The sequence below is a fragment of the Mesoplodon mirus genome, assembly GCF_964341445.2.
Source record: "Mesoplodon mirus genome assembly, chromosome: 17".
In the NCBI taxonomy this organism is placed as follows: domain Eukaryota; kingdom Metazoa; phylum Chordata; class Mammalia; order Artiodactyla; family Ziphiidae; genus Mesoplodon; species Mesoplodon mirus.
The window spans coordinates 8,023,540-8,039,208 of record NC_138993.1 but is presented as its reverse complement, the minus strand read 5'-3'; the positions used below and the strand labels follow the sequence as shown (position 1 = coordinate 8,039,208).

At 42.2% G+C, this 15,669-nt stretch overlaps 1 protein-coding gene across 4 annotated transcripts in view; it reads right to left on the bottom strand.

The window, feature by feature from the left end:
* Window positions 1-11,549: 11,549 nt before the first annotated feature.
* The window catches only part of B3GLCT (beta 3-glucosyltransferase), a 112,482-nt gene continuing 108,362 nt past the window's right edge, over window positions 11,550-15,669 (bottom strand). For 3 of the 4 annotated variants that reach the window (XM_082602276.1, XM_082602275.1, XM_082602274.1), the window contains one exon: window positions 11,550-12,038. In XM_082602276.1, coding sequence (XP_082458402.1) covers window positions 11,871-12,038 — 168 coding nt within the window. In that variant the 3' untranslated portion in view covers window positions 11,550-11,870. The remainder of the gene's footprint in view (window positions 12,039-15,669) is intronic. The other variant, XM_082602277.1, reaches the window with a different exon arrangement.

Here is a 15,669-nt window from a genome sequence, read left to right as displayed (position 1 = left end):
TCTCTTCTCCATGTCTGTGAGTCTGTTTCTGTTTTATAGATATGTTCATTTGTGTCATATTTTAGATTCCATGTATAAATGATATATGGTATTTGTCTTTCTCTTTCTGACTTCACTTAGTATGATAATCTCTAGGTCCATCCATGTTGCTGCAAATGGCATTATTTTATTCTTTTTTTATGGCTGAGTAATAGTCCATTGTGTATACTTACTACATCTCTATCCATTCATCTGTCAGTGGACGTTTAGGTTGCTTCCATGTCTTGGCTATTGTGAATAGTGCTGCTGTGAACATCGGGGTGCATGTGTCTTTTCAAATTATATTGATAGTTTTGTCTGGGTATATGTCCGGGAGTGGGATTGCTGGGTCACATGGCAGCTCTATTTTTAGTTTTTTGAGGAACCTCCATACTGTTTTCCATAACGGCTGCACCAGTTTACATTCCCACCAGCAGTGTAAGAGGGTTCCCTTTTCTCCACACCCTCTCCAGCATTTATTATTTGTTGACTTTTTAATGGTGGCCATTCCGACCGGTGTGAGGTGATACCTCATTGTACTTTTGATTTGCATTTCTTAAAAATTAGTGATGACGAACATCTTTTCATAATCACATTAATTTAGTGTGATGAATTCTTTTTCCCTAAAAGTAAATTTCTGGTATTATGTTTAATAGCAGAAAAATGGGACCTCGGGTCTGGTTCTGTTATGACGCTACCTGCATCTGACTTCAATAACCATATAGTGCAAAATGTTATTAATAACCTCAAGACTATCAAAAGAGCTCAGCCAGACACCAATGACTGATGCTAGCTGGAAGTCACAGAGTCGCAGACCCGTGAGTCTTCCCCTGGTTTCTGGCACACACCCATGCATGGGACCTCGGCTTGACCGGGGCACAGCTTGGGGGCATCAGCACCTCGAGGCTGTGCTCCAGGAGAGGGAGCCTGCCCCTCCCCTCCTCCCCCAGCAGGTGCTCTCCCTTTTAGGCAGGAGAGCTGCCTTACAAGCCGGGGAGCCACCTGGGCTGGGGCGCCTGCTGCTCAGGGGAGTTGCACGCTGGGAACAGCACCCAGAGCATCTTGTTAAAGCTTGAGCGTACTTGCAGCATCTCCTGCGGAGGAGAGGGAGCACCTGGTCCCAGGTAACTCACTGGCGACCCCGCCAGGGGTGTCAGGGCCCTGGCAGGAAACAGATCTCACACTCAAATTGGGTAATTGAGAAGAGTTTGAGAAAGGGACTGTTGGCAAAGGCGTGGGCAGGGTGTGCGGGACACCAGCAGGAATCTTGCAGTGCCTCAACCCAGGTAAAACAGTGAAAAGAAATTCTAAATTTAGGAATGTCTGAAAATATCCAATAGACTGGTGGGCAGAGAAGCCCAGAATAATACCAGCGCCACCCCACGGTGCCCGGCATGGAGGGAGCCGGAGGGAAAAGACGTCTCTCTGCACCGCCTCCCAGCCTCCTGCAGGCGTCTCCCACTGGCTAACCCAAACTGGAAGCCAGAGGGCCAGTGAGCCTCCCCGGACACGAAGAAGGGTGGAGATCCAAGGGGCAAACAAAATAGCCAGCACACCCGGCCACCTGGAGAGGCCTCTGGGGTCATTCTGCAGACAATCTCATTTGTCCACAGACACTTTGTTTGCTGGTTCATGATAATTAAACAGGTAACAGAAGCAATGCTGATCGTTATAATAGCAACATCCTGAGAACAAACTGGTCTTTTGAAAACAAGATTACTATTGTGGCATTATTGAAATCTGATTTAAATGGATATTTAATCCAATTATTGCTGGACTTGGGATCTGAAAACTGTCTAAAGTCCATCTGCATGCGAATAACGAAAAAAATTCAAACTCTTAAACCAGTAATAAGGGAAATGGTTTATTCACTCCATTTTCAACAATAAATCAAGGTTTGTTGCTATTGCTTCCACTTTGCCTTCAGTGCCAATTATATCCACACATGCAAAGTCTGTTTTCGTAGGTGCCATGACATCATTTGGCCTTTGCGGTGTACAAACTCACCATTTGTGAACCGGGTTTGCCCCTGTTCTTTTCCAACTAAACAATGACAAAGTATCATATTACCCACCCCAAACTGTTGTTTTCACATCAAGTCAAGGCCTTTATTAAGTAGCTCTTTGTGAAAATGACTTTCATTGATTATCTGAAAAAGGGAAGGTTTACTTTTGTAATTGATAAGAGAATGTGCTGTTGGTTGTCATTTTGACATCGGTGATTGCTTGGTGTCGACACAGAGACACAAAGATTACAGCTATAACTGGTGGTCAGAACGCTTCAGTTGATTATCATGTTATCTAAAAGTAAGCTCAGAATTAAAAGCTTGTCAAAGAGAATTCTCAAACTCCAAGAGACTGTCCAGAGATTTGTAATCTAGGTAGGGGAACTGCGTGGTAGGTTCCTGACCGCTAAGGACGTTTGTGCTTTAAAGACACTCAGAAATGTGGGCTCAGGATGGTGGAGAAGGATCTGTTTCATGTGAGCAGAAGGTCCAGGATGGTCAGTCCTGTATTGACCATTGCTGACTGACCTGCAGGTTAATGCTATTCCACACGTATTTACTGAGCACAAGCTCTGTGCTGGGCTCTTTTGTAAAGGACACAAGAATGAGTATGCAGACGTCCTTCCCCTGACGCTCCTCCAGGGTAATAGAGGAAGAAGTGGATTTAAATCAAAATGAAAAGAAACATACCAAAAAAAGAAGGCTCCCCTAAAGAACAAAAATATCACGAACTATGAAGAGCCATACGGGTTGGTGGAAGTCTAACTTGGTACATTGCTAGTGTGCTTCTCCTTGATAAAACATGCAGTAAACGCCTTCAGACGTTTATGTAAGTAGGAATTTAGCCTAAAGAAGTAATCTTGAATTCTTGAACATGTACCAAGGTTTAGCTATTAGGATGTGCATTACGGCGCTGTTTATAAAATTCTATATATATAAAATATATTGACAGGTTCTCCCTGGAACCTGTCAATATATATATGTATATGTATAAATGTGTGTGTGTGTGTGTGTATACGTGTGTATATATATATATATAGAGAGAGAGAGAGAGGGAGGGAGGGAAAGGAGAATGAAGGGAAAAGGGAGGGAGAGATAGGAAGAGAGTTGGGAGTTGCCATAAACATGGTTTTTATTATTTTCCTTTCACTTTCTTCAAACAAACACCTTTAATAAGAAAAACAGTTAAAGTTCCACAACCCACCTACCTGATAGGACCAACATAACCAATCTAACTCAAAATCACCACCTTAAGTCTAAGCCAGGTCATCCTACTTCTCTTGCTTCAACTTAATCTCTTACAAAAATTAAAAGCACAGAAACGGCAAATGATCAAAATAACCAATAATAGAGAAATCCTTAGATGAACTACGGTATAAACATACAGTGAATACTCGGGGGGGGGGGTTGTTGTAGCATATTGACAGCATGTGAGATGTCCATGGTGTATTAAGTGAGGAAAGCCAGTTACAGAGGGGCATGAAATGCGATCCTAAAGCATTCCAGTCTCACTCGCTTTTTTCAGTTTCTCAAAGCAGCTGTAATCCCTCTGCCACAGAGCCTTTGCATCTGCTGTTTCTTCTTCCTAAAATTCTCTCCTGACCCCTTTACCTGGTTGACTGGTTTCTATTTCTCTATCTCAAATCAAAGCCCAACTCTCTGTCAGCATTTAAGTTTATGATTACATGCTTTATTAGTAGTAGTACTTGTTTTTGATTACTGCCTGTGCCCTAGATGATAAATTCTGCAAGAACAATGAATGGTGTGCTTTCACTCACCATGGCATCTCCAGAACCTTAAAACATAAGAGAGAACTTAACAAATATTTATTGAATGAGCCAAAGTTAACTTCTGTATCCATAAAATGATATAACCTTAAAACCTTTATTACAGAGGTGTCCTATGTTTCTGAATACATGAATGAAAGTCAGATTTATTTCAAATTGATTAAACTCAATATGACAAAATTTTCCAGATTGATTGAGCAGATAATTCATTGTAATGAGAGAACCTTGAAGTCTTGAGATTAAGGTCTTTTCAGGATGGAGCAAAGATGTGGAAATAGCACCCACGAGGAATATTTAGTGATGCAGGTCCTATATTTAGACAGTAAAATCATAGCATTTTAAAGTTCAAACTGCATTTCATTACAAAACTGAAGCCCAGAGACAGGACGTGACCTGCCCAAGGCTGCACAGTGAGGCCAGCTCAGGACCTTGTAACCCAGTGCTCATCCCGCACACCTCGATATAAAAGAGCAGAATAAACTCCCGATTCCAGTTGTGGAATCAGTAGAAACCCGGAGGAGGGATAAAACAGGAAGGTAAAATAGTGAAAAGAAATTCTAGATTTAGGAATGTCTGAAAATATCCAGTAGACTGGTGGGCAGAGAAGCCCAGAATAATACCAGGCAGGTCTTTAGCCTAATTTCTTCTCTGCCTAAACAATGACTAGCTTTTTATTTTATTGTGTTTTATTTTTGCGGTACGCGGGCCTCTCACTGCTGTGGCCTCTCCCGTTGCGGAGCACAGGCTCCGGACGCGCAGGCTCAGCGGCCATGGCTCACGGGCCCAGCCGCTCCGCGGCATGTGGGATCTTCCCGGACCGGGGCACGAACCCACGTCCCCTGCATCGGCAGGCGGACTCTCAACCACTGCGCCACCAGGGAGTGACTAGCTTTTTAAAATAAGAAATTGATATTCGTGTGTGTGTGTGTTTGCTGATGAGATGATCTAGGTGGCACCGCTGCATGCCCAGTGTTTAGCACAGTGCCTGGCACAAGGTGGTTGCTCAGAACATGTATGTCAAGTGAATGAATGAATGCAAGAAGGAGCAGGCAGGCCACGCTCAGACTCCCCTGATTCACCCACTTGTCTGCCGACGGGAGAAATCACTCTTACTGTGGTAGGCTGAACGGTGCTCCCTCCCCAAAAGATATCCAGATATCCACGTCCTAATCCCTGGAGCCTGTCAATGTCATTTTATATGGAAAAAAAAAAAAGGATTTTGCAGATGTGATTAACTAAAGGGTCTAGAGATGGGGAGGTTATCCTAGCTTATCCAGGTGGGCTCTGATGCAGTCACGTGTATCCTTATGAGAGGCTGGCAGAGGGGTATTTGATACACAGGCATGAGATGAGAAGTCAGAGCGACCACGGGGGCGGAAATTGGAGTTATGTGACCACAGCCAAGGGGTGCAGCGGCCGCTAGAAGCAGGAAGAGGCAAAGAATGGATTCTCCCTGAGAGCCCCTGGTGGGAACGCTGTCCTGCCAACACCCTGGCTTTGGCCCAGTGATGCTTTAAGGTAATAAATTTTGGTTGTTTAAAGCCACTAAGTTTGTGGTAACTTGTTACATCAGCCACAAGGACACATTTTGGTCCTGGGAAGTGAGATGCTTCTGTAACAGATGCCTAGGAATGTGGAAGTGGCTTTGGAACTGGGTAGTGGGGAGAAGCCAGAAGAATTTTTGATATGCATGATAGGAAAAGCCTACACTGCCTTAAACAGACTTTTGGTAGAAGTGGATGTTAAAGGTGCTTCTGACAAGGACTCAGGAGGAGGTAAGGAGCAAGGAGAGAAAGCCTGTATTTTCTTAGAGAACACACGTATCATTAGAAACAGAATGCTGGTAGGTATTTGAACCTTAAAGGCCCTGCCAGTGAGGGCCCAGAAAGAAATGAGGAAAATATTTTTGGAAACTGGAGGAAAGGGGATCCTTTGTTATGCAGTAGCAGGAAGTCTAGGAAGTAATTCTTCTAGCAGGAAGCCTGAATTATGTCCTATAGTTATACGGAAAGCAGAACATATAAGCAGTGAACTTGGATGTTTTGCTGAGATTTCCAAGCAACGTACTGGATATGCAGCCTGGTTTCTTCTTGTAGTTTATGGGAAAATTTGAGAGGAAAGAGATAAATTGAGGTAACTGTTAAGGAAAAATGAACCTGGACTTGATGATTTGGGAAAATTTCAGCAAATCCACATGGTAAGAGATGCTAAAATTAGGAGATTCACCATTAGAAAAGCACATTCCGAAAAGAAAGCCATGGGTGTAGCTGGATAGTCATTGGCTAGTGCCTTGAAAGGATGGAAATGTTAGAGTTTCCCGTCACACAGAGGGTTCCCTGATGACCAGTGGAGCCCCTCAATCATCTCAGCAGGAGCTGGGAATAGGGATGACATCATCAGAAAAGATCTGTGGAGGAGCCTTTGTCTAATAGCCTGAATCCCCTTAACTTACACGGGAGATTCAAAAGGTTTTTGAGCTTGTTATATAAGCAGAAATGTTGCCAGATTGAATCAGAAGGGACAAAAACAGGACAAGATGAAAGAAGGCTGATAGACTCCCCAAATTCTACAGGCAGGACACAGGATAATTATTTCTGTTTTTTGAAAGCCAGCCAGTTTGTGGTAAGTTGTTGCAGGAACAACAGTTAATACTCACAGGAAATTAATACTCACACATTCGGTGCTAAACAAGACATTTTTGTTCTTTAATTAAAGCAAGTCATTATTAACATTAATTACATCAAAATTAAATGTTGAACAGGGAATATTCATAACATATTTATCAGGCATAAAGAATACCTATAAAACAAACACCCATGTACCCACCAACCTGTTTAAGAAATAGAAATAACCATTACCTTTGAGTCCCCTGTGTCTCTCTCTCTCAGAGCATATTCCTCTGTCTTTCCTGCAGAGGTAACTATCTTGACTTTTGTGTTTATCCTTCTCTTTTCTTAATTTTTTAGATGTGCATCTTTACATGTTTATTTTAAAATTTTGCATGGTTTTAAATTATATAAAGGAGATCCTATTATGTTTTGTTCTGTGACTTTAAAATTTGCTTAACATTGAGGTGTGTCATGTAGCTGTATTTCATTCGTACTAACCGCAGCATAATGGGATATTGTAAAGACATTCCAGAACTTATTAATCCTTCAAGCAATGGACATGTAGGCTGTTTCCAACTTTCAGCTCTCCTGAACTGGGTATGCTGCTGTGAACATTCTTGTTTACGCTTCTTAGTAAGGCTGTGAGTGTCTCACTAGGGTATATGCCTCAGGGTAGAACTTCTGGGTCACAGTGTAACAGTGTATGAGGATCTTCACCCTTACCAGAGGTATTGTTTTCCAAAGTTCTAGAACAAAAGTTCAAAATTCAGTTTCAATTAGTCAGTTTCTTCCTTTTTTAACCTCCCAGCACATATTGCTTCTATAATGTATTGGATATATAATCATATTTGCCTTTTATCTCTCTTATATAGGGTTACTTCATGATTAACTCTTGGATTCTTGGTGATCTTTACCTAGGATAGTGTTTCAGAACTAGATAAACATTCAGTCGGGGCAGAGGCAACATTGTTCTTGATAGAGGTGAAGGAGCACAGAGCTTATGTGAACAAACTCTAGAGCCTAAATGTCTGGGTTCAAAACTTACTAGCTCTGTGACCTTGAGCCGGTTACTTAATCAGTTACCTCCAGTATAAAACTGGAGAAAGCACTAGTACTCACTTCTGAGGGTTATTGTGAGGATTAAGTAACTTAATGTGTGAAACACTTGGAATCGTGCCAAGTATAGTAAGCATTACGTAAGTGGTTGTCATTGTGGTTATTATTATTAATGTTGCGGTTTCCATAAAGCAAACCCATGTAAAGAGTCACATTCCCAGCAGATAACAGTCTCACACTTAACAGAAATGATCAGATGTGAACACCCATATCTTCACATCAGCACATCTAAAAACCTTTCTCTGTGCCTGCACTGTCCCTCCATTTGACAGTAGACCCTCCTGTCAGATTCCCCCACTGGGCTCTGGGTTCCATCCCACGTTGCCAGGACCATCCATGTAGTCACTCGTCATCCTCCCTCTCTACGAGGCCATTTGCCTCTTATACAGACGTCTCCTAGAATCTTCCATCTTAACATATAAACTCCCAAGACCCCCTGCTCCCTTGTCTTTCAATCATAAAAAGAACTATAGATCCCCCCTCCCGCCCAAATGTTTATAATCGCTCTCCACAATTGCAGCTCCCATCCCGCCCGCCTCCTGCCCCTCTCACTGGGAGCAGTCTTGTCAAGGTCACTTCCACGCTGCTCAGTCACACTGTCACTTCTCCGTCCTCTCAGCCACACATGACACGCTTGATCACTTGCTTCTCAGAACACTCCTTCCTTGGCTTCCCTTACACAGCTCCCCTGCCTACCCCGGTGTCCCTTCCACCTCACTGACTGTCCTCCTGCTCAGGCTGACTCTATTTCCTTCTCTCCCTGCATGATCTTGTCCAGTCTTGTGGCTTTCAAAACCTTTAAAAATGCTGATGAGTTCCAGAATTATAACTCCAGCCCTGACTGCTCCACTGAGCTCCAGGCTTCCGGAGCAACTGTTTGACATCACCTGGGTGTGTAATAACAGTGATGACAGCTAAGCAGTCACAGGCTTGCTTTCTTCTTCAGACGTGCCCAATTCGTCCCCGCCTCAGAGCCTTCACGTTTGCTGTTACCGCGCACCTATCTCTGCATTCCTGACTGTCTATTCAGTGGGGTCTTCACTCGACCATCACTTTCTTAGCAGCCCTCTCTGACCACTCTATCCAAGCTGGTCCCCAGCCCCCATCCAGTTCTGCCTGCCTGTTCTTAGTGTCTTTAGGTATTATTAGAAATCATCTTGTTCATTTGTTACCGGTTGATGTCCTCTTCCCTTGTACCTACCCCAACTCCCTCCAGAAATATGTCTTTAAAGTGAAAACGTGCACAAAGACGTGATGCCAGAAACAAAGCCTTCACTTCCTATAGATAGGAGGAAAGCACATTGTGCAGGTGACATGCTTATAGAAAGCTTGGGAACATAAAACAGTAGCACCTACTGTGTGCCAGGCGTTCAAAGATGCCAGGGATAGAGTGGTGAGTAGAAGAGGCAAGGGGCATCCTGGAAGGTCTGACACCTAGTAGGGGTTTAATAAACAGTTGCTGGATGAATCATTGATTCATTTTAGTCCACGGAAGTTCCGTCTCTGATTATGAATGGAAGACAACAGAAACATTCTTACAAATGTCTACTCTATTTAATTAATTTTTGAGGACAATACAATTATAATGACATGGATGTGGAAGCACTAAAGGTATTCAGTAAACCAGGAGACCCAGGAGCACCGATGTTTAAATACCCACGTATAGCATCCCGTGCAGCCCAGCACGCTATTGTCTGTGTTCCCAGACCGTCTATAAAGGCCGTGTTTGCGTCTGGATTTCCAATTTGGCTGAAAGATGTAAAAACCCTACACTGTCAGACAGACTGCTTTGGCTATATCAGCAGAAGTGGCTTAAAAGCAAAAATGGCATTCCAGTGATTCCACCTCTACCTCCTTGATGTTGATACCCCAGTATAAAAATAGCCATTTGAAGCAAACTTCTATTTAAAAGGCAAAGAAAATATGAATAGGAAAGTATCCGTCCAGGAAAGTACAGATTCAAAACTGGTCCTTAAGTTATGAATTCTAGGAGAATCAGTTCCAAAATATCTCCAATTCATTGTATAATAAAATAGATAATGGTTTTATAGACTTGGTATAAATACATCTTCAATGTCTGATGGTTTTCTGTTAAAAGGATAGGTTCTTACTTTTCTTTTTAAAAACTGTGTTTACTGAGCTGCCAACTTTTTCCTCTGATTTCATTCATTCCTTTTCCTCACAGCCCTCCCAGCTCCCGCTCCACCTGGACTAATAAATAATCTGAGAAATGAGAAATTCAGGCAAAGGTCTTTTACTTGTGGTTAGGCTTACATCCTTCCAAAAAGTAAACATAACGAACACCTAAAAGTACCAGAGAAGGTGCTCCGGTATCAGTAGAAGGCACTGATCGTCATAACACAGGGAAGGCGTGATGATGTGGGTCTTCCTGTACGGACGCCAGGACAGTCCTATGAAATGAGGACACTTTTTTCTGAGTGTGACAGTGTTAGGCAAGAATAGGAACTGGAGGCTCTTCTCCCCTGGGTTAGGCAGCCGGGCCCTCCAGGAGCACGATCACACATGACGTGAAGGTGACTAACAGTGACGGGAGTCCCAGCTGTGACAGAGTTACTGATGTCACCAGCAGTAGCTTGGCCAGATCTATACACTCTTCGGGTGCTTCTCATCCAGCCGATCATCCCGGATCCACTCCTTGGACAGACCGCAAAACCCACCCTCACAGAAATGAAACCAGTGTATTATTCAGTTATCACTGAAAACACAACAGTCCTGGTATTTGCTAGTTTGGAAAAAGGGTGAATACTGTTGCATCATTTTGGAAATCAGTCATATACAAGCTACAAAAAAAATGTATTGTTAAACAACACACGCATGGGTACTTTTGGTGGCATGGCTTTAAAACCCTGTGCTTGGATATAAAAACATTACAGGCAAAATTAATGAATAACAATTTTTATTTAAAAAAAAGAGGGGGGCTTCCCTGGTGGCGCAGTGGTTGAGAGTCCGCCTGCCGATGCAGGGGACACGGGTTCGTGCCCCGATCCCGGAAGATCCCACATGCCGCGGAGCGGCTGGGCCCGCGAGCCATGGCCGCGGAGCCTGTGTGTCCGGAGCCTGTGCTCCGCAACGGGAGAGGCCACAGCAGTGAGAGGCCCGCGTACAGCAAAAAAAAAAAAAAAAAAAAAAAAAAAAAAAAGAGGAAAGTATTTTACTATACCAAAACTAGTTTAAGACATAGCAAAATCAAATTTTATGCAAATACCTCTAGAAAACTGAATTATATAGTTAAAATGTTAAATACAGAATATGCTTTAAAATTAATAATATATTAAGTTACTGTATATTAAAGGTATGATTTGGAAATTAGAGCTGTTTCAAAATACTGTCTGCAGATTTCATTGTTTAAGAACCCTGGGAAGTTGCCAAATCACCATGCGGTCCTCCCTTACACTGGGGGGTCTATTCTGAGTCTGGAGAGAGTCATTACATTAACATACAAATAAAAATAAGAGTAAAACACCAGGTACAATTAATTTAATTCACTTCCTGAGACTCAGAGCTCAGTGACTTGAATAAAATACGACTTTTTTTTTTTTTTTAATATTGAGAACATTATCTTCTGGCAGCAGCCACTACACTTGTGTGTTACAGGTAGGTCGTAAAGATAGGGCTTCAGGGAGAAATAGAACACAGATGAACCTCTAAAGAAGGAGAAACTCTCTCAGAAGACTTATTATTCTCTTTTTATGAGGTACAAACAGAAAAATAGATAAAACATAACAACCTGGATTATAGACTACAGGGGATTTTTCATCACTAGACTTTTATGATGGTTTATGAATGATCCTTAATACAGCAGTCTTCCTACTGAGTTACCAGGAAATAATTTCGAACATCAATAAAACGGTTAAAAAGTTCACCCCACTGTAATATCCAGATCAAGAGACCTTCCCTCTTCTTTATTTTATGTATATAATAACAGACAGTCACGTCTCTCCAGACTCATGCCCAGCTGAAACCTTCATTATAATGAAGAGACAGGACAGGAAGGAAAATTCTGGTACCATTTATTTTTCTGTGACAGAAATAAAGCTGCTGTTTCACAGCTTGAAAAATACACAGTAATCATTGTGTATTACAATAACTGCATAATGAATGCTAAGCAAGTGATCTTTCCCAGAAAACAAAAATCTCTGTTTTCCCTATGGCTCCTTCCCCACCCTCAACTCAAAAATTACCGTATAATAACGTCCACCTAAAGTCAGGAAGCTTCCGATGCTGCATGTCGCACGTAAACAGTGTGATCCAGCACAGCAGGACAACGCCAGTCTCTGCTTCTGTGTCCTGCCTGTGCCCACAGGCCACCATGCTTTATAACTCTTCTTTAAAGCCTTTTCGTGTCTCCTGCCTGGCTCTGTCTTCCTCACTGGGTGCCAACCATGTGAAATAGACCTTCACGGGATCGATGTTCCAGTGCTTGTGGAACGATATGGGAACTTGGTGAGACAGGTAGTCCTTAGGGTAATCCACAGGCCGAGCCTGCAGGAAGAACAGAGAATCCCACTCTCTCACTCATCGAAAACAGTTTTGCTTCAGAATAGCATTTAAATGCATGAAACGATTGCTCTCCTTCAATATCTGATGTTGGTTATGGGAACCTAAAAGCAAGAAGGAAAATCTTTTCCACTAACATCTCCCCTCTAAGTGTAGGCTCTTTGTTTCTGCATCTCCAGTTACTTTCGTATCCCAAATGCATCGCTTTTTGCTTCTAGGTTCCACAGTCATGCCTCTGGGATATTCCTCAACTGTGGTAATAAATGTGAAAAGTTTTCCTTGGTAAGTCATTTAAGTTACTATTATGACTTCTGCAGAAAGGCAGAAAAACTTATTTCCCAGGTCTAAAGAAACTTTGGCCATACGTGGTTGTGTGGCGAGGTGGGGCAAGGAATTTTGGGCGTTCCCACTGCCTGTCCGCTGCTCTAACTTGGAATTAGGCATATGTCTTTCAGAGTAGGGAAAGCCTAGTAAAGGAAACACCACGGAGACAAAGCAAATCAGTGGTGTCCTGGGTCTGCGAATGGGGGTGGGGAAAGAGTGCAGATTCACGCAAGGGAATTTGGGGGGCATGATCCTAGTGTTTTAAAACCGGGTTTGTGGTTGCCTAGCTCTGGAAATTTGCTAAAATTTTTCAAGGTACCGTTCACACCATTACCGTGTGTGAATTGTGTATGGTATATAAATCATACCTCAGTACAGCTGTAAAAAAAAAAAAAAAGTGTGTCTAAAATACAGTCAATCTCCATTTGTTACACTGTTCGGTGTGCTGTGATCTTCACAGATTAAGGAGGTTTACGTTGTGCCCAGCCTCTGTGCCTCTCCTGCAGTCTAAGCCAGCGCTCCTTCCGCGTGCACAGCCTCCCACCCTGCTCCACCTCTGCTCCCAGGTCCTCCTCGTTCCTCACACTGACCCTGCCTGTCCGGGATTTCCTTTTGGCATTTTGGGCACAGAGGTTGATTATAGACTTCTCAGCATCACAGATGCCTCTCTCTATGCATTTTACTCTTCTAGTTTTGTCTTGTTCTTTTCCATGACCTCATTTATCAGAAATGATTAGCACATTCTAATGCTTAATAATCCAGCTCTTCACTTGCAGAGGTGAGTCCTGAGAGGCAATTAATCACTTCTGGAATCTGCATTAATAAAGGCAAAAATATTATGGATTTATTTTTTCCTGTGTTAACATCTATTTGTATCTCCAACAGTTCATTTTTAAATGTGAAAAACAAGCAACGATTTTAATATATTGCTGGACTCAGTTTGCTAATATTTTATTACGGATTTTTTTTTTTTTTTTTTTCTTTTTGCGGTATGCGGGCCTCTCACCGCTGTGGCCTCTCCCGCTGCGGAGCACAGGCTCCGGACGCGCAGGCCCAGCGGCCATGGCTCACGGGCTCAGCCGCTCCGCGGCATATGGGATCCTCCCAGACCGGGGCACGAACCCGCATCCCCTGCATGGCAGGCAGACTCTCAACCACTGCGCCACCAGGGAGGCCCTTTATTACGGATTTTTGCATCTATGTTCAAGAGTAACACTGGCCTGTCCTTTACTTCTGTAATGTACCATTTTAATTTGTTAACTTTTTAGCTTTTTTTTTTTTTTTTAGTGATTTTCTTAGTGCTTGCTCTAGGGATACAATGTACATCTCTGACATTTTAGGTTAATGTTGGCCTCATAAACTGAGTTAGGAAGCATTCTTGCTTCTCTAATTCAACTTCATCAATGTATATAAGTTTAAATACATTTTCTATTTCTTCTTGAGAAATAGCCCTGCTTAAAAAGTGTAATCTGGGCTTCCCTGGTGGTGCAGTGGTTGAGAGTCCACCTGACAATGCAGGGGACGTGGGTTCGTGCCCCGGTCTGGGAAGATCCCACATGCCGCGGAGCGGCTGGGCCTGTGAGCCATGGCCGCTGAGCCTGTGCTCCGCAACGGGAGAGGCCACAACAGTGAAAGGCCTGCATACCGCAAAAAAAAAAAAAAAAAAAAAAAGTGTAATCTAGAAATTTCTCCATTTCATTTATTTATTTATTTTTCAATTCATCATTATTTAAAAAAAAATTTTTAGTAGCTTTATTGGAGTATAATTGCTTCACAATGGTGTGTTAGTTTCTGCTATATAACAAAGTGAATCAGCTATATGTATACATACATCCCCATACCCCCTCCCTTTTGAGCCTCCCTCTCACTCTCCTTATCCCACCCCTCTAGGTGGTCCCAAGGCACCGAGCTGATCTCCCTGTGCTATGGAGCAGCTTCCCACTAACCATCCATTTTGCACTTGGTTGTGTATATATGTCAGTGCCACTCTCTCACTTCATCCCAGCTTCCCCTTACCCTCCCGTGTCCTCAAGTCTGTTCTCTACGTCTGCGTCTTTATTCCTGCCCTGCTGCTAGGTTCATCAGTACCGTTTTTTTAGATTCCATATATGTGCATTAGCATACGGTATTTGTTTTCTTTTTCTGACTTACTTCACTCTGTATGACAGACTCTAGGTCCATCCACCTCACTACAAATAACTCAGTTTCGTTTCTTTTTATGGCTGAGTAATATTCCATTGTGTATATGTGCCACATCTTCTTTATCCATTCCTCTGTCGATGGACACTTAGGTTGCTTCCATGTCCTGGCTATTGTAAATAGAGCTGCAGTGAACACTGTGGTACATGACTCTTTTTGAATTATGGTTTTCTCATGGTATATGCTCAGTATTGGGATAGCTGGATCATATGTTCTATTTTCAGTTTTTTAAGGAACCTCCATACTGTTCTCCATAGTGGCTGTATCAATTTACATTCCCACCAACAGTGCATGAGGGTTCCCTTTTCTCCACACCCTCTCCAGCATTTATTGTTTGTAAATTTTTTGATGATGGCCATTCTGACGGGTGTGAGGTGATACCTCACTGTGGTTTTGATTTGCATTTCTCTAATGATTAGTGATGTTGAGCCTCTTTTCATGTGTTTGTTGGCAATCTGTATGTCTATTTTGGAGAAACGTCTATCTCCATTTCATTTAAATTGTCTAATTTGTTGGCATAATTGTGGTAGGGTATATAATGATACCCCTCCTTCATTTCTGATTTTGGCAATTTTTGTCCTCTCTTTCTCTTGGTCAAGCTAGCTAAAGGTTTACCAAATTAGAGCTCATTTTTGGCTTAATTGACTTTCTCTATTTTTCTGTTTTCTATTTCATTGATTTATGCTCTGATCTTTAGTATTTCTTTTATTCCACATAGTTCAGATTTGATATTCTTTTGCTTCTCAATGTAGACACTTAGATTATTGATTTAATACCTTTATTCCTTTCTAACATGTTTAAAACTGTAAATTTCCTTCTAACCACTATATAGCTCCACTCAAAGTTTTTGATATGTTGTTTTTTCATTCCACTGAAGGTATTTTCTAATTTTCCTTATGATTTCTTTTTTGACCCATGGGTTATTTTAAAGTGTGTTGTTTAATTTCCAAATATTGGGGGAATTTCCCCAATTTTTTTCTCGATTTCTAATTTCATTCCATTGTTCTGGGAGGTGAGTCTTGTTTTATGACTTAGCGTATGGCCTATCCTGGAGAATGTTCTGTATACATTTGAAAAGAATGTTCATTCTGTT